Source organism: Takifugu rubripes, chromosome 21 (assembly GCF_901000725.2).
Source record: "Takifugu rubripes chromosome 21, fTakRub1.2, whole genome shotgun sequence".
Taxonomy (NCBI): domain Eukaryota; kingdom Metazoa; phylum Chordata; class Actinopteri; order Tetraodontiformes; family Tetraodontidae; genus Takifugu; species Takifugu rubripes.
In genome coordinates this window covers 11,263,489-11,281,780 of record NC_042305.1, presented here as the reverse complement: position 1 = coordinate 11,281,780, position 18,292 = coordinate 11,263,489, and the positions used below count along the sequence as shown (strand labels likewise).

General features: G+C 44.4%; 2 protein-coding genes across 2 annotated transcripts; both read right to left on the bottom strand.

Annotated features, from left to right (window-relative positions):
• Positions 1 to 1,059: 1,059 nt before the first annotated feature.
• pgm5 (phosphoglucomutase 5) lies at positions 1,060 to 14,841 on the bottom strand. The gene is made up of 11 exons (XM_003974794.3): positions 14,349 to 14,841; positions 13,113 to 13,275; positions 12,842 to 12,988; positions 12,607 to 12,732; positions 12,130 to 12,320; positions 11,025 to 11,179; positions 6,761 to 6,876; positions 5,209 to 5,344; positions 4,580 to 4,763; positions 1,767 to 1,904; positions 1,060 to 1,574 (listed from the first exon to the last, which is right to left on the bottom strand). The coding sequence occupies exons 1-11, from the start codon at positions 14,604 to 14,606 to the stop codon at positions 1,485 to 1,487; spliced, it is 1,704 nt and encodes a 567-aa protein (XP_003974843.1). The 5' UTR covers positions 14,607 to 14,841; the 3' UTR covers positions 1,060 to 1,484.
• Positions 14,842 to 15,690: 849 nt separating this feature from the next.
• Positions 15,691 to 18,233, bottom strand: foxd5 (forkhead box D5). The gene has a single exon (XM_003974851.2). The coding sequence runs from the start codon at positions 16,961 to 16,963 to the stop codon at positions 15,908 to 15,910; it is 1,056 nt and encodes a 351-aa protein (XP_003974900.2). The 5' UTR covers positions 16,964 to 18,233; the 3' UTR covers positions 15,691 to 15,907.
• Positions 18,234 to 18,292: the final 59 nt, after the last annotated feature.

Here is an 18,292-nt window from a genome sequence, read left to right as displayed (position 1 = left end):
TAAAGCTGTAGTTGAACCTTGATGGACCACGCCTGTGGAAGGGTCAAGGGACTCTCAACTCTTGTTTTAACGATGCTATGCTGCAAAAGCAGCATTATTCAGTATTAGTGTGACTCTTGTCAGTTATACTGAATAACTTTGATCCATGTCACTCAGGAGAGTTTGTGCAGATGTTCATTGACCTAAAATCTTCAGGCACTGTTCCCCTTTAATCAGAGATATCTGGGTGTGGAAAAGTCTCTTCAGTTATCATGTAAGTCAATGAGGAGCTGACATATTGCTGCAAAAAATATAATATTACATAAAATCACTCATTCTGATCAGTTAAGAAATTTACCTCGGTAAAGATATTGGTGTTCTGCAGCTTAGCCATTATCCTCCGCATCGGAAATGAAAAACATGAATCTTGGTTGATAAGATCTTTTAAAAGATGTTAGAAAACTGTGCGGCGCAGCTAAAAATGCAAGCGAGCCGAAGTGACCCCTGACGTGATCAAACAGGTGGATGGGCCAATAAGCTGTGATGTCTGGCAGGTATTTGGCCAGCTGAACGATCACATCCATGCGGATATCCACCTGCATATCCTCACCTCGTAATGATGGTAATCAGCGAGTTTATGAGTTTCTCCTCGCTGCGTCTCCCAGAGCCCATATAAAGATCAACGCTCCTCATTTCTTATCTCAACTGAGCGGCTCCAGTGTTAGCTTCAGAAGTACGCGCGGCGCTCGGCAGTGATCCGATCTGCTGCTCAAGGATGTTCAATCACAGCCTGATACACAGCATCAGCACAGCGTTGAGCTCTTAATTACGAAGGTCCTTAATTAAAATCTAAAAATGCCTGAGGGCGTTATTTCCTCACACTTAACGTCTCCTTATTTGTCCCCATTAGCCCTGCAAGATTCAATTTTCAGAGAGCGATATCAAAAAAGAAAAAGAGGAATCTATTTCAAGCAGCTGTGAAGCTGTTAAACCATTCAAAAATATTTTTCCCATAGTGCCTTTGTGAGAGTAACGATAGCCGCAATAATTTTATGCCAATTGAAGACACTGACAAATCAGCTGTAAAGCACGTCTTCATTTATTTTACACTTTTCCAACAAAGTTTCAATTCTCTCCTCACTACTAGGACTTATTAGAGGACAGGCACAAGCACTATGAGGGGTGAAAACCAGAAGAGTGAAAAGCACACCTCAAAAATCAACAGGAAGTCTGCACATTCGTAATAGGTTTGCTCAATGTTCATCCGTGGCGCTGATTAAAAAGAGCCTCTGCAGAGACAGGTGAGTGAGAGCAGCGTGCAAAACAGACATTCTTTCACAGGTGAAGCGCCTTCGGTTTAAACATCCGTCGAGATAATGAGAAACAAAGCTTCAGACAGGGGAGTCGCAGATTAGCAAATGGAGTGGTTTAAGGGCCTCGTATTGTTTTTTCCGGTACACGCATTTGTGTGTGTGTGTGTGGGTGTGGGTGTGGGTGTGTGCTGCTCATGTGATGATGTTTGGACCACGCCGTCCTGTCCTCTCATGGATGTTGGAGATCTTCAGGGCGATGGCAATGAGCGGGCCCAGCACCACCTGCAGGGAACATTACATCAGCAGTTTGTGGATGTATAAGACATGATGGAGCTTGTGTGATTTAAAGCATCACAACTGAGCTCAATGCAAACATCTGATCTGATCAAGAGCAGTCATTCTTTTTTCCAAAGCTGTTATTTAGAAAAGATGCACCGCACCTTGTAGACACACGCCCCCCCCGACCCCCCTTACCTGCGTCTCTCTGTTGTGTCTCTCGGGGTCCCTCTCGAAACTCTCGGCATATATACGGATGGTGGTACCCATCCCACCTCCACTGCCGCTCATACGGAACACGAGACGGGCAGCATCGCTAAAGATGATCCTTAGACCCTTCAAACAGACATGAAAGAGCTTTTATTTCAAATGCTTTTTTTTTTTTAAGAATGTCATGATTATTGTACGTGTTTGGGTATCTTGTAGGATTAGATATTAAATACAGACAAAAGGAAAAAAAGAAACTGAATGAAATGAAAGTCAGAAAAAGACAAATCTACACTTCTGGTAGGTATGCAATATGTACGACGATCCACTAGATGGCAGTAGACGCTATCTGGGAGGTAGAGGCGCGGTGGCACGCACGCACACACATGTGCGCGCGCGGGGGGGCGCCCTGTAATGAAGCCGACATCTTTTAAAAATTTAAAACTAATCCAGTTGAAACTGTTTGTGAAGTTAACATCCACATTTACAGGAAAACCAACAGGATTCTGCGGGGCCTGAATACCCAACTCCAACTCAGAATACCCCAAATATAGATAAGAGCTTGACGAATGGTTTTCAGGATGACTCTTATCCGTCCTAAATACCATAGAGGTTCTCGCCGCATCGTATTAGCGGGAATTACACTTGGAGACAAAAACAAGAGGTACACGCCATACACGCCAAATCATGTCAAATCAAATCAAGCTTTATTTATGTGGCACTTTTCAGATATGGCTCGTAGTGCCTTATGCAGGGTAAAAACAACAAATAACTAAAGAAGTCCCAACACCCCCACATACTGTATATGCAACCAGAAATACACATAAGTGCACAATCACACACACACACATGCACACATCCCCAGATGCTCATACACACAGACCCCACCTATATGCTGGCTATCCCTCCAGAGACATGTGGTTGCTTTACATGGACCTGGCTTTGCAGTAATTCTCTATCCTGACATGTCACAATGTGTGAGGAGCAATAAAATTATAGATGTCCGTCTGTCTGTTTGTCTTGATCTGAGTGGGTCAGCTCATCTCTAACAATACAGTAGAGGTGCAGTTATCAGGAGGCCGGCTAACGCCTGCAAGAAAAGATGTCAGCTGAACAGGCGTGGACACGCGCCAGCACCGCACCTCTCTTCCATCTGGACATCATTCAAAACACAGCATCTACATATACAGTAATCCAGAATATAATAAAGAATGTTGATGACTGAGAATATAAATATGGATTCTGCAAACTACAGTAAAATCTACCACAAAACCGCAATGTGATTATCTGTAACGATGACAAATTAAAAAATACAAACAAAACCCCACCTTGCCAGGGTTTGCCTTATCTGCAAATATTATCCCCAACTGTCAACTTAATGAAGTTAAATTTCGATGAGTCAGTTATAAATAAACACAAGTTGGCTTGGCTCAGCTAGGATGAAGAGTACAAATGTTTCACTACGTGAAAATCTGGCCAAACATTTGCAAGCTGGGTTAGCAGATGTGAAAAACTTCCAATTTGGACTTTTTATTGCCTTTAAATGCAGATATATGTGTTAATTACACACGGACTAGATGCTCTTGCACCTTATATTAATGCAGAAATTCAATACACTATAGAAAGGAGAGTCTAAATTGTACATAGTTGTCCGTGTGTCCGGGCGAGCAAACTTTTCCACCTTTGAGCACGTTTGACGTGGAAAGAGAGAGAGAGAGAGAGAGAGAGAGAGAGATAGAAAGAGAGAGAGAGAGAGAGGGGAAGAGAGAGAGAAAGAGAGAGAGAGACAGCAGAAGAGGGGCGACAGCTGATATAATTCTGTTCTGGGAGGAATGTGCGCCGTAATAACAGACACTGAGGGGACTGGGGAGATGCTGACAATTTGCCAGCAGGGTTCCTTCACATTTTGGGTTAGAGCACACCCATGCAGGTGCTGTAACCATGGAAACAGCTCGCACTGCTGTGACACCTTTAAAGTGCACAAGGTCGACTGATAAAATGTAGGCACAGTTGTAGATCCGTGGAGGACATGCAGTTGTGTGCATGTGTTCACACTAATGCACACAGACAACTGGACAGCACCGGGCACCCACATGCGCAGCACGCGTGTGCGTTTGTGGTATTAAGTGGCGCAGACACGTAGGGAAGTGTCGACGCCAGGGATGAGTTTCCACACATTTCTGAGCACAGCAGTCAGCTGGGTAAACTTCACACGTAGCGTGGGGGAGGAAAAGAAGGGAGGGAAGTTGAGAACAGGGGAAGGTGCACTGGCAGAGGCATTATCAGCGTGTATAAGCATTTGGGCTGTATGTCCGCCATGTTTGAAGATGGAAGACAGGCTGTGGCGACATTAGTAGAACCTCTAATGCGACATTTCTGATGCACAGCGGCTGGGCTTGTTTACTTGAGGCACGCGACTGAGCACGGGAAAGTCAACAGCATGCGGTTGTGTATGTTGCACCCCGGATGAGGAGAAGATGAACAAAATATAAGTACTAAAAGAAAAATTCGATTTAGACTGAGAAACGTGTAGAGAGCGCCCCCTTGTGACGATAAAGGTTTGTTTGTAAAATAGGCGCCACCAATGCACAGATGATGTCTTGTACAACAGGTATGGTGTCAGAGCAAAATATAACCCCAATTCCTGGTCTTTTCCTCACATATACACAAATAATAATAAGCAGAAATGCGTGAAAAGAGAATAAATAGTTCTGGCCTCGATGTCTAAAAGACACGAAATGTCTAAAGAGCAGCAGCAGCAACATTGACAGTCGCTATTGAGGTAATGCAACATTTGCGCTGACCTGGTTTCGAGCCACCGTTCCGTCCACAGGGTCCACGTACTCAAAGTTTTCCGATTTTTCCACACTGTATACGTGATCTCCGACGGAGAACCTCTGGCTCATGAACGCTTTGTCTATGATTATGGCCTCCAGATCTCGCATCAGGTAAAAGGCCACGCGTGGGTCCAGAGCTTCGTAGTCAAACCTGAGAAATGGGCGACACGTACATCTTATTCCCTGTTATTTTCTTTGTAAATTCCACATTCACATGGTTGGAAATCAGCAAGCCTCTCTGTGGGAAAATGGAAAGGTCCAGCAACTGTCAGTGGGAATACTGCCTGCAGTAATATATGCCTCTCACAGGGGAGAGGTTAAAATAGGAACAGTAAGGCAGTGAGGAGGACAAGAGTAGGAATGGATGGAGGTGTAGGCCTGGGAGACATATCTGGTTGTAGGGGTAGATAAAATAGATTGAGGCATTTGGCCAAGAGGAGTAAAGACTCTAAATCCCTGGGCTCACTGATTTACATATATCAAAGATACTGCGGTTTGAATAAAGCCCCTGACTTCATGTTTAAAGTGAAAGTAGAGCATTAGAGTGATAAACATTTCCAAAAGTCACCAATTTACGGATTATGGAGCCTTTTTACCTGCAGTAGTAATGACGTCCAAACTTGGCCCAGTGCTCCCTGACAATCTGCTCGACAGTCTGCTTCCTGGCGGCCATGATGGAAAGCCACATCAGCACCGACCACAGGCCATCTTTCTCACGGATGTGATCCGAACCTGCGGGAGACACAAAAACAACCCAGTCCGTTCAGACAACTATTCAGAGTCCTAGCCAAAATAAGGGAGGGCGGTTGATCTAAATTCCTAATTGCAGCCTACCACCAGGGGGCCAAATAGACTCTTTGGACTAATTTTTTTGGAGTTTTCATTTTGTCCCATTTCTTTCGCAGCCTGTGGTTGCTAGCCTGTTAACAAAGCTTTGCATAGAGTCTTGAAACAAGAGGAAAGAACTAGCCTTAGTTTTAAAGTCTTATCTTAGACAGTTACTGCAGCATGTATTTGTTTAGGCAGTTTCATTCCACTGAAATTATCCACAAATGTCTGTATTTTGAAGCTAGAACTGTGTGTGTTGACTGAATTTGGAGCTGTTGGCTTTATGTTTCTCCAAACACCTCATAGCTCTGTGAGCTCTGTGAGCTCTTTGTTCTGCCAACAGCTGTTTGCAACAGTTGTTTTTCCTTCAATCCCTGTCCTGCTGTCTGTTTTCTTTTATCTCACCCTCTGACGTGGAAAGAAATGTGTGTAAGTAAAACCTTAATTATTAACAATAACATTAGCAAATTAGGTTATATGAAAAAAAGATGTTTTCCATGTCTAAACATCTATTTGACACTTTAAATGTCCAAGAAAACAAGAAAAAAAGTTTTGAAAAATGAATATGTGAGAAATAACTTGCAAGAGCTTCTTCTGTGAGTATCTGACTAAGTGTATCAGCATTAGTAGAAGAGCAGGAGTGGCGACCGCTCTCAAGATTTACTCCTCGACGCTCCCGCTAAGCTTTTGGCCTTACATGGCTAAGCAAGGAGGCAACTCGCCTAGCTCCCATAGTCCTCAGTGCTCTGAGTCTCTGCTCCTTCCATTTCTCCCCTTGACAATAATTATCTTATTTGGGCTTGCTAAAACTATCTGCTCTCGACCGTTTTCCCGTCATTAAAAGTGCCCCCCGTTTCTGTTTTTCAAAGACATTTCATCCCTTACTTTGAATAAAAGAGCCAGAGAGAGAGGAGAAAATGAAAAGACAAGGGCGACGGCAAACATGTGTGTGTCATGTGTGCACATTTATATTTTCTGGCTGCGCTGGTGTGTGCGTCAACATGGGGGGTGAGGGGGCTGTGTGATTCAGGGAACCCCTCTGTCCTTTTATAGCAGAAGAATGGAGATTATTTACACATGCAGTCGGGGTCAGAGCCCTCACATCTATTAGCAGCCTTTGACTAGTCAAGATGCAATTCTGGACATGTAGCAGGCTGGTGAATGTGTGGCAGGGAGGGAGAAGAGGAGCCAAACTGAAAACAATGATTCCACTTATGAATGATGTTGACCGCTTGATTTCTCATGTCTGTCAGCTGATGTCTGCAAAGCGTCGAAATCTAGCGAGGTTCAATCATAAAGCAATAATTAATTTAAATGTACCTGTTCCAAAGCTCTCTTCCCCACAGAGGGAGCATCGGCCAGAGTCCATCAGGTTTCCAAAGTATCTCCATCCTGCCGGAGTCTCGTACAGCGCAAGTTTCATGGCTTTGGCAACTCTAGAACCACACAGGAAGAAAGAAACATATACTGTAAGACAACAACAAATGTTCTGGGAGAGCTGGGGGGTGGGGTTGGTGCTGGAAAAGGTCACAATTCCAATTGGATTTTAGTTCAATCGGTGGATAAGGGGTTAAAAAAATCATTTTTATGATAAAAGTGATCTCACTTTATCAGTTATTATTGTTCTTTGAGGGCGTAGGCTCTGTAATTTATGAGATATAGGGAGGGAGGCTGATTATCTTTTAGACGGTTTGTGCTTTTGGAATGTTTATTTTTGTTTGGGGGTGGGGGAGGGGGGTGGGTAACAACACATAACAACACAAATAGAATCAGGATGCTGGGTTTTGCAAAAGGCAATTTGAGGCCTGAACCTCCTCATTTGCACGTCCATCCGGTATGCAAGCATGCAGCAACTGTGGGATGCTTCACCCTGCACTATATTTGGAGGTGGGTGTGGCTTCAGGGTTTTTTTCAAATGTTTGCTGCACGTCAACACATAGCTTAACGCCACCGGGAGAGTTGTTTACAAGAGGAGGGCAAAAATGACACAAACTGTCTTTTTTACCCCCCTAGATGGAGAAATAGGAGCTGGAGCGGAAAGCTTGACATTCCTAAAAGAAACCAGAACCACGGCCTTGATGAGCTTTTGAAGTTGCAAATGTCAAACATCGAGACCGACCCCACCGGTGTCACTTTATAGGTTCTGCTGGAAAATAAGGGGCCAAAACGTGCGAAAGCAGAGTAATCAAAAGGTTGAGAGGCTCTAAGTGTACAGTCCTACATTGGAACATGTGTATGAACAGTGTCCCCATGGCAACAGAGCTGAGTAAACACTCACCAACCAAGGTTAGTGAATTTGCTCATATACAAACATAAATGAGGGGCTTTTTTTTTTTTAATAAACTAAGAAATACTGATATAGTAAATCCTGACAAATTCATATTTATACAAAAACTGCAGGCCAGGGTCAGCAGATGCTGCCTCTCCCAGTTGCTCAAGAGACTTTGGCAGATGTATGACATGAGGAATAAACTTGGAAAGTTTATATTTGGGGCTGTAATCTCTCAACTAGAAGTCTTTACAGTGTGTCGACGTCGGTTTTCCCACACTATTATCAGTTAGGATTTGTAAGCAGGAAAGTACCGAGTTATTTGTATTTAGACTTTTTAAAGAGTTTGCTCATTTCCAGCTACTTCCCACTTTTAGTGCCAATAGGTGAGGATCTGACTGTACTCTGGACCACTCCACATAAGACCAGCATTGGTTTCCTGCACTTTCCCCTAAATTGCGAACGAGTCCCTGACTGATTTGAACCTCTGAGTTTGGCAGAGACCAATCTGATCTTGACTGGATGAGAACGGTGGCCTTGAACATGTGGCTGCAGTAAGCTAGGCCATCTACAAAAAGCTGGGTCACTATTCTAAAACGGTTAGACCCAAAAAGCAAGCACTGACGTATGGGGATCAGGTGGCCTGTACCTCTATGCCACACTTCAACGCACCCCCACAAGGATGCCACGGGTATGAGCCTAGAACGGGAGAGGAACCACTGCTGGTGTGCAGCAGATGTACTAAAAACTTCTAAAAACATTTTGTATTGAAATCCAAACCCGAACCGAACGAGACCTGGATGTTCGTCCCATATGGTGAAGAGCAGAGAAAGACCAGCTCAGTTTATCTGCTCACCCTCACTCTCCAATCAAATTTAAGGAGTGTAAATTCACACAGGCGCTGTAGTACACGCACACACACACACACACGTGCATGTATGTACATGCTATCTGCTTTGTCCTCCTGTACTCGGTCTTTGAGTACTTTTCTGTGATATGACACCGAACACAGAGGAGTGGGATGAAGGATGAGTTCTCTCCGTATCTAAACACTACCAGCTTTTGGCCTTGGCTTCATATTTTTTCCAAACATAGCATGCAGTATCCTCTTTCCTCACCTCCTCTGTGAGCCTGGACTTAAAAGCTTTAGGATGACATTCAGGCCAGACGGCGTGCGGGACGTTTACCTGAGAAACGGTTCTCCATGAGCCTCACAGAACCCGTTTCCAAAGCAGCCAGTAATATGACCCGCTTGTGAGCATCTAACTGTTTTTAAAAAATCTGTAACGGAATACTTTTTGGACATCACTCAGAACCGTACGTGACATTTTTCACAGTGTGCGTGATGAGTCAGTGTGTAACTTGGCCACATTGTGCTGCCTAAGAAAACATTGATGTATCGTATAATATTCAAGCCTTCTGTGACAATAATCCAGTTTTTCCTCCACAAAATAAAAGCACACATGATAAAATAACTAAATCATTTTACAAGGTAATACAGGTCTCCTGAAGATGGTGACAGGAACAGATTTTAGCAAATTGGATAAATTTTTATGATTTATTCCTACAGCTTTGTATAATCCCGCAGGCGTACAAAAGAACCAAAGCATAACGGAGATATAGAGACATTCCAGCGGCACTGCAGCAGTAAGCGTTTGACTCTGAACCTTTTTGAACCTAAGCAGGCGTGAAGAACTTGGATACATTCGTGTATGGTAACAGCAAGCAACAAGCTTTGCCCTCCAACATCCTTCCTCAGCAGTCTGGTTAAAGGGGAGGCAGATGTTTCCTTCACTACAGCTTTTCTTCTTCCATGCATCGGTCTGCACTTGTGTCCTCAAACACGCACGATGCACATGCACAAGCGTTCATCCAAACAGCTGTAACACCTGTAAATCAGGCCCCCCTTCCATCCCTGGAATCTGATACCTTTGTCTCTTTTCCCTTTCTTTCATTGTTTCCTGGATACACACACAAGTACACACACTCACATCGTATCTATCAAAGTTTTTATAACATGTAGTTTGCCTGACTACAAGTAAACACACAGCCAGGGCTGCTCAGTCTAAACACTCACAAACCAAAGCCACTTTCTCTCCTAAAAAGGATCAGGACTGGGCCCATTCCAGGATCCCACAACACACTTCAGCACTTCCTGGTGTTTGTCAGGATGTGCAGATACATACATTATGGGTCCAGAGAGTAGCGGTGCCACTTTGTGGACCTGAGTGGCGGTTATGAAGCTAAGAGTTACACAAAGTGACCCTGTCAGTAATTATCAGTAGGTCCTTAGAGGTGGGGGGGGGGGGGGTGGGGGGGTGGGGGGGGGGGGGGGGGGTGTACCACAGAGTGTTGGTTTAATTTAGATTAAAGGAAAAAGGAAAAAAAATCTTATAATCTAAGACAAATCCTCATTTCTGGAGCAGTTTTATTTATAGATTGGGCCTCATCTGTAATAGACATCTAATTTTAAGTTAATTCTAATAGACTTTTACAGGAAATTAAATTACATTAATGCAGTAAAGGCAATGGAGAGATAAAGGACATCTGCTCTATTAACTAAGAAAAAGGCCAATTTCTTCTGCGTGGGTGTGAGGGGGGGAGAAGGGTCCACTCAATGAGCAGTGAAACTAGAAACACAGCACCATAACACACCACAGGTCCATGTGGTATGCAAATAAAGATGTCACCCTAAGTTATTGTAGTTTGTAGTTTGGAACTGGTTCATTTCCTCAATGCTGTTGCTTATAGTGATAATGCTACCTGTGTAAATACCTCGTCTGATTTGGTGATTTTGCGTTTAATTTTGATTAATTTCTGATTTTTTTTTATTATTGGGAATAACTTTGGAGGCAAATATTCCGACTAAGGTGATTTTCAATGCAAAACTATAAATTTTAGCATGTTGCAAACAACATTTTGGTGAAATTTAAGATGGTCTTAGATTAAATGGTCTTTTCTGGTTGCTCCTTTAGGGCGGGTGGGGTACGGTGATGGGATCCCTCTTCCTTGGAACAATGTTAATGGGGAAGGTGCTGGCTGTGATCATCTCTCATCGCTCAGCACCTTCTACTCGCCTCAAGTGTTACATAACAGGGCAATATTTATAGGCAGTGAGTAAATGTGTAAGTGGGAGCTGTGCGTATGTGATCTTGCAGCCTTATTCGCGGCGGATGAATCTGAATGTGAGACTGTCGAGTGTCTCCAGAGACTAGGCTGCAGCGAGAGTTTGTAAAAGAACAGTTGTGTTAGTGTGACAAGTGAAGGCAACACCCCCACCGCACATTTTAATCCACAGAGTATGTGTTTTCATACCTGTCAAGGGCAGTGCTTGTGGCCATGCTCCTGGCAAAGCCTTTGACGCCTTGTTGTCTGAAGTACGGGATGGCGGCGAGATTGGCGGCCATGACGGCCAGTGAGTCTGATGGGTTCACAAAGAAGCCATTTTCACCAAGGATCATGTATCGGTCCTGAAAAACAGTTTTTAGTTGTATTTAAAAACGGTATTTAGTTATTAATATCTCGTTCTGCCCGCGCTCATCCACAATAAACACATCATTACAACGAACACTGGCACAGCTGAACGAATGCGCCTTTAAATAAACACCAGTGCAGCACAATCTGCAGCTTATAAATAACCCCCAAATACTGACACAGCTAACTGCTGAGAAATCAAAACGTGTTCATGGAAGTTTGTCGATAAAATTAACTCGAAGGACTAACACAATGCATTCGTTTTTCCTCATTATTTATGTCCGCTGAGTCAAATCTTGAATTCCCTCAGAGAAATCAGCAGTACAGAAAGGGGATTCATAACATTTAGTATTTAACAGATCTGACTTGCTGTGTTATGTAAGCGCAACCTCCTAAATGGAAATATTCAAGAGACTTGAAGGGTCAGAGCTGCTTCTGCCGAAGGCTGTAAAGAGGTAAAAAATTTGGACATGGCTATTTGATGACATTATGGAAAAAATGAGCTTATGTGAGGTAATCAGGCATCCAGGACTATTTAGTCTCCCATTGCCTTTAAAAAAGAAACAATAAATGACTTGGACGGAGGCTAAAAACTGACCTTCCCTGTCAGCTACGGCTTCAGTAGGCTGCAGTGACGCTGAAGAACACCCAGGAAACCGTCCATCGTGCAAACCGTTTTCCGCAAAAGGTCATTATTTAAACAGATTAAGTTGTTTCAGACCATTCCTGAATATTTATGTGTGTTCATTGGACAAAAAGACATAAGGGAAACTTGATAGTGGCTCCGCCTGCTTGTCGAAACCTTTGGTTGACACCAGCATCTTTGGTTCTGAGGCTTCACTGGATACATTAACATTAATAGTTATAGAAGATTTACCCATTTGATACACAACTCCGTGGCTCTGAACACATCCTCTAAACTCATTTTTACACATTAGAGTCTTACCCCATCAGCATCAAATGCAGCGCCAAAGCCAAAGTCACCTCCTTTCATGGCATCTACCAGAGAGCTTGCATAGGTCAGGTTGGGCTCCGGTGGTTGTCCACCAAAGTCCTCCAGAGGGACACAGTTGACGGCAGAGTTAGCGGGAGCACCTAACTCATCGCAAAGGATCCTACGCACGTAGGGGCCCATGACTGTGATGTGATAAGAGAAGGAGATTGTGCAGGAACAACGTTTTGATCCAAGGTAGTTTTCTCTGTCAACTGGACTGGGTTTCTTCTCTTGAAGACGTTTCGCCTTCTATCCAGAAGGCTTCTTCAGGCGAAACGTCTTCAAGAGAAGAAACCCAGTCCAGTTGACAGAGAAAACTACCTTGGATACAATGACCTGGATGACTGAGAATTTACACAGACAACGTTTTGATCCCCAACGCTAATTCATAAATAGCTCCTAAGATACAGCCAAGATCAATCGGCCCACCTCCGTTCATGGCATCTATGTGTAGCTTGAGCTGATCTGGTCCCGTCAGAAGACTTTTAATGGCACTGAAGTCAAAGATGTTTCTCAGCATTTGCAAATACACCTCGACGGAGTCAATGATCTCCACTGGGGACACAGAGAAAAGCTTTGATTCAAACTTGCAAAACTGAAAAAAAAGATCAGACTCTTTAGTTGGCCTGATAGATCCTGTTTTAAAACAAAGCATCTGTTGTACCTCTGAAGGGTTTGAATTTGTTTTCGAGGTCAAATTCCTGTCTTCCCAGCCTGGACAGGTCAATGCGGAGGTCGGGGCAGATGGCGTATTCTTCTAGCGTCCGACTAACCTGGGAGATTTTCTCCATCACCGTGTCTGGAGACGGGCCTGCAAAATAATATTTATCAGTTATTTAATTCGTTTGTTAGTTATTCACTCCTCCAGTCTCAGCTCTTGCTTGTGATATGAATAATTGTCAGGGACGTGACAAGAACACGTTCTCAGAGCATACCTCCATTCGCCACATTGAACTTGATCCCAAAGTCTCCAACAGGGCCTCCGGGGCTGTGACTGGCTGTGAGGATGATCCCACCTATGGCCTTGATCTTCCTGATGATGCAGGAGACAGCGGGGGTGGACAGAAGGCCGTTGTGTCCGATAACCAGCCTGCCGATCTGAACAACGCAGATATGAGTGAGCCATCAATGAAATGTATAAAAAACAAAACCTAAAAAATAGTTAAAATAGTCTGCTAAAATAAAATTATGGAAGGAAATTATGGAAGAGCGTAGTTGGACCTGGTATTAAACCAGGCCTGAAAGGTGCTCTACTGTAAAACCTGGAGATGATCCACTTCAAGAGGTTGCCTCAATCTCCCTATTCACTAATGCTGCTTTCAAAGTGCAACACGGCCAGCATCCCATAATTCCCCCACATATCAGCTATTCTAAATAAATGTGTGCTCACCGGTGAAGAATTTATTCTCCTGACGTCAGTGTATCCTCCTAATGTCCCACATGTTGCTTGTATATAAAGAACTGAAGGAGCTCTTTGAAGAAAAGAACTTGTCAACACGGGTTGTTTACAAAGTTTGTGTTTTAAGCAATTTATTAGTTCCCACTTTGCTTACATCTTAATGACTAGTAATGTAAGATTTGTCTCTGTGATCATGACCTTTGTTTCAATATGACACCAGAGCGTTCAGGTTTGTTCTGGGCTAATGGAGAGAGGACAAGGATGCAGGATGGGTGGACGTGCTGATAAGGCTGACAACAGCAAAGAAGGGATGGCTGTCAAAAGAAATGAATCACATTTTCCTTTGGAACATGCCCAAGTCAACCACAAAGATGCCTCAGCTTCTTTCCTCTCTATCTCCCCCCTCAGTCAGTTTTAGGTGGTGTTTCGACAGCTGACACTTTGAACTTTTGTGTCTCATTCTGGACAAACTGCCTTTACAGTCTTCCCCAAGATACTGAATGTTCTAAACGAGAGGTAGCAACATAGTCCGATGCCCATCTTAACAATAGGTTAGATTTAAGAGACATTTAAGGATGTATTGTCACACCCCAAAGGTGAAGCTTGTTTAGAGAAAATGTATTTTGCTTTTACTGGCATTAATTCTGAGAGTATCCCTGGTGACCTTTAGGAGTTAAGCAACAATGCAAAGATTCCCAAATGTCGTGAAATGTCCTGATAATCATCATATTTAAAGATCACTCAAGAAGACACCCCCCCCCCCCATTCTTACCCCATTGGCAGCTGCCATCTGCACGATCACCTCAGTGGCGGCACGGCTGAAGTAGCGGCCGTCGCTGCCCACAACCATGGTGCATCCCTGACGGTCTCTAAGGTCGATGGAGGACAAGAGGCTCTGGATGTAGTTCTGGAGGTAGTTTTTCTTGCCCTCAAACACCGCCGTCTTCCTCCGCAGCCCGCTGGTACCGGGCCGCTGGTCGTCGAAGGGGGCGGTTTGGACCGTCAAGACCGGGATGGGGCTCGTCTCCATCCTCCTCGTTAAGATCCAACAGGAGGACGCGGCTCAGTGGATCCGAAATAAAAAGAGAAAAGTTGAAGTTTGTCAACCTATAGAGTTTCCGATGGGGGTGTTGGGGTGGCAGAGCAAGAAAGGGCCAGAGTTAAAGGAGTCACCCGGGAGAAGTGCGCTCACCTCCTCGGGTTATTAAAACCCGCAGGGCTGCATCTCTAAAGCTGCTGGGAGACAACTCCCTCTTTTCCTAATAAGCCCGAACAACTGACTACAAGGGGGGGGGGGTTCAGGGAGGGCCAGATTGCTACGGGCTCAGCTGATCCTCTGGCCAAAAATAGCCATTTGACTGATGGTAGAGGGGAATTGTGTCGGGACCGTCCTGCAACCGGACACTGCCTGTGTCTGCTGCGATTCTGTCCGGGACCCTTCAGCAGTGGGGGCAAAGTTAGAAGTCCAGTTCGAAGAAGAAACGACGCCCATTGTTTTTCTTGATTCAAATTTAACAGCGTTTACTGTAAAAGAAATCCAACCTGCGACGTTGTTGTAATAATCTCGACTGACTCTACAGTTGGTAAACAGCGCCACTCTGAGGTGAGAAGTAGAAGCACATCATTTTCAGGAGCGCAGGTTTGACGCGAGACCGAGAAGAGAAATGAAGCGAATTGTGATCTCCTTGAAATGAAAACTACAGAATTATAGTCCTGGAATATGCAGGTGGTTGCAAAAAGCAAGAATGCATATCAAGTAAGTGCCACTCCACTGGCATTGAGACTGTATTAAGCTACGAATTTCACTGAATTTCGACTTATATGCCTTCAAAAATTTAAAGAGAATGCTTCCTTTTGAATATTTTAAAAATCTAATTTTGCCTATTTTTAACATACCCCCCCCCCCCAATTTTCTTTTCTAAAGGAGTTAGGGTAATCATTTTCAGTATTGTTTGGTGTAATCCAGCATTTAATAAGTAAGATATTTTATTACTTTATTCAGATCTTAAATCCTCTTTTAACCCTCCATTGCATAATGTAAATGTCACGTTACTGTCTTAAAGACATATACCGGTCAAAAGTAGGATGTTTAAACAACAAACAGGATATATGTTAAACTTATTTATTCTAGTACTGTAATTAAAAAACACATTCATCAAAGGTTTCCATTGCAAAACGTCTCACAAATATATTACCACAAATCTTATTTACAGGTATTTCTATTAAGACAATCACATGTCAAAGCACGTTAATTCCATGCAGCTGAAAAATTTCTCTAAGAAACAGATCTTGATGTTTTCACATCTAACACAAACAGACACGGTGGTTTCTTCAGCAGTAAGAGAGCCTGGGCCCCTCAATCTGAGAAGTCAGACTCAGCATGGCCGGAGGGCAGAACGCTGTCACGGGAGGCTGCAGGAGTGTCGGGACCAAACTAGCAGCAGGGCCCGAATAGAGATGATTGTAACTGAGAAGGGCCTGTTGGCTGTGCAGCAAGTTAGAGGTCGGTGGGCCTAAAGAAGAGGGTTTGCTCATGATGCTTTCGATGCTGAAGGAGCACTTTGCCTGCAAGACGGGCTTTGGCGCAGCGGGTCCTGTTGCGCAAAGCTGCGTTCTGAGTTCTTTAGGCCTGCCGCGCGCCTCCTGACTGTTAAGGGTTTGTGGAAAGAGGTGATAGGACGTGGGAGACACAACGATTCCCTCCTGCAGGGGCATGTACCGGACAGGAGCAGAGGGTGGGGGGCTGACTCGGTATGACTGCCCGTATGGCCGGTAGCTGCTCAGATTGGAATAAAACATGAGTCCGTCTTTGTTGAGGTCAGGATGGTTTCTCTTGAAGCGCTTCCTTCGCCGAAGGAAGCTGCCGTTGTCGAACATATCCTTCGAGGCAGGGTCAAGGGACCAGTAGTTACCTTTGCCCGGGTTCCCAGGCTCCCTCGGGATCTTAATGAAACAGTCATTGAGGGAGAGGTTGTGCCTGATGGAGTTCTGCCAGGCGGGGAACTTGTCTCTGTAGTAGGGAAACTTGTTGCTGATGAATTCACAGATGCCACTCAGGGTCAGTTTCTTCATCGGGCTCTGCAGGATTGCCATGGTGATGAGAGCGATGTAAGAGTACGGCGGTTTCACGGAGCTGTTTAGGCTTTTCTTGGATGGCGGTGCGTCTGCGCAGAAGCTGTTCTCACTCTCCCCCGATGAGTCCGCCTCTAAGTCAAACTCTGCGCCGGATTCTGCCGAGGAGCCAGAGTCCACGGAGCACTGGCTTTGGTATAAACGCTCGTGTGGGCGTTCATCCTTACCGACAGTGTCAATCTCCTCCACATCTAGAGGCAAAGCAGCGTGCTGTGAAGTCTCAAAATCACCGGACAGAGTCATTGTCACTCTCATAGTCACCTGTCTAAAACTCGGAAAGATAAAAATAAATCAGCCCGCGCGTAAAAATCAAAGGTCCCGTACTCATGCGTAAAAACGCATGTGCTCCCCAGTGTTGGTAAACCTCGTATTGTAGTGACTGGTTGCTATGGTCCCCGCTTTATATCCTGGGAAGCTGATGCCCCGAAGACCAGTCCCATTTACACTTCGGACCTATCAGAGTCGCCCTTCACCCCGGGAAGCCGGAGAAGGCAGCGCACAGGTGGGGGTTCCCTGGAAGCGCATGACTGATGCAAAGTGGGCCTCATTTTAACACGCTAAATTATGCTTTTTTCCCCCCAAAAGCCCACCAGAATTTGTTTTTAAATAATTAAAACATCGATTAGAACATCGTTGTGCTTCAAAATAAAACGCTTTGTACGGTATCCAGAGTAAAGTACACTTGCTTCCCTTTTTAAACGAAACGCTTATTAACACAAAACTAGATACTTTCATACTAGAGCTTCTTAAACAAGTCACTCTCATGAAAGCTGGTGACATCACAGGGGTGGCCGTGCGCCTTATACGGGTCCTCGCCAGCAAAAGTGAAGTGCTTAAGGTCAAATCCTGGCAATTTAATGTTCTTGATAATCCAAAAAGCGCAGAAGCTCAGCGTGGGGCGGTGTGTTCCTGGCAGTTTTAACACCACGCCTTGTCTTAGATAAGAAGGAACGCAGATCTCCCTGATTCCGCCCCCCCGCCGGTTCGTTTAGTTAGTCACCTCGGGATGCCCGCAGGTGGCGTGACCATGAAAATGGCCATGGTGGGGATTCCCGCAGCCAATAGTAAAAAAGAGTAATAGTCGCCTTAACGAGGTCATCAGCATCAGAATCGAAAAGGAAACGTCTTAAGTGCGCTGTGCGCCCTGGGCTGCGAGGCTCATGCTCGGTTTTACGACCGGGATGAATGACCCAACCGGCCCAGCAGCGGATATGTAACAAATCGCGCATCTATAGGTTACTATCTAATTGCAAATGACCATGTTGGGAAAACGTCATGTTTGTTTTCACCCAACTGGTCCTACTGTGGAACTGTCCGTGTGAGACACGCCTTTCACGTGACTTACTAACAATCAAGTTCCAAAAGAAGGAAATTTAAATTTGTAAAATATTAAGGTTCTAGAGGTTACTGAATGTGTGATCTATCAGACCGTTTAACAAATTGTTTTTACACTGGGAGAAGCTAGACAAAAATCAGACACTCAGTAAAATCTGGTTTTGGAGAGTGTTCTTTGCTCTCACATTGTTACGTTGAGGATGACCTCTCCCAGTGAAGGCCTCATTTCATTTTAGGTATTTTTTCTTT

What these genes read in the sequence shown, in the direction of transcription:
- pgm5 (XM_003974794.3), bottom strand. Translation starts at nt 14,606, where the DNA reads ATGGAGACGAGCCCCATCCCGGTCTTGACGGTCCAAACCGCCCCCTTC. An exon ending in GTTCAATGTGGCGAATGGAG is followed by an intron (nt 12,989 to 13,112) that starts GTATGCTCTGAG and finishes ATTATTTTGCAG; the next exon opens with GCCCGTCTCCAGACACGGTG. An exon ending in CTGCATTTGATGCTGATGGG is followed by an intron (nt 11,180 to 12,129) that starts GTAAGACTCTAA and finishes ACTGTTTTTCAG; the next exon opens with GACCGATACATGATCCTTGG.
- foxd5 (XM_003974851.2), bottom strand. Translation starts at nt 16,963, where the DNA reads ATGAGAGTGACAATGACTCTGTCCGGTGATTTTGAGACTTCACAGCAC.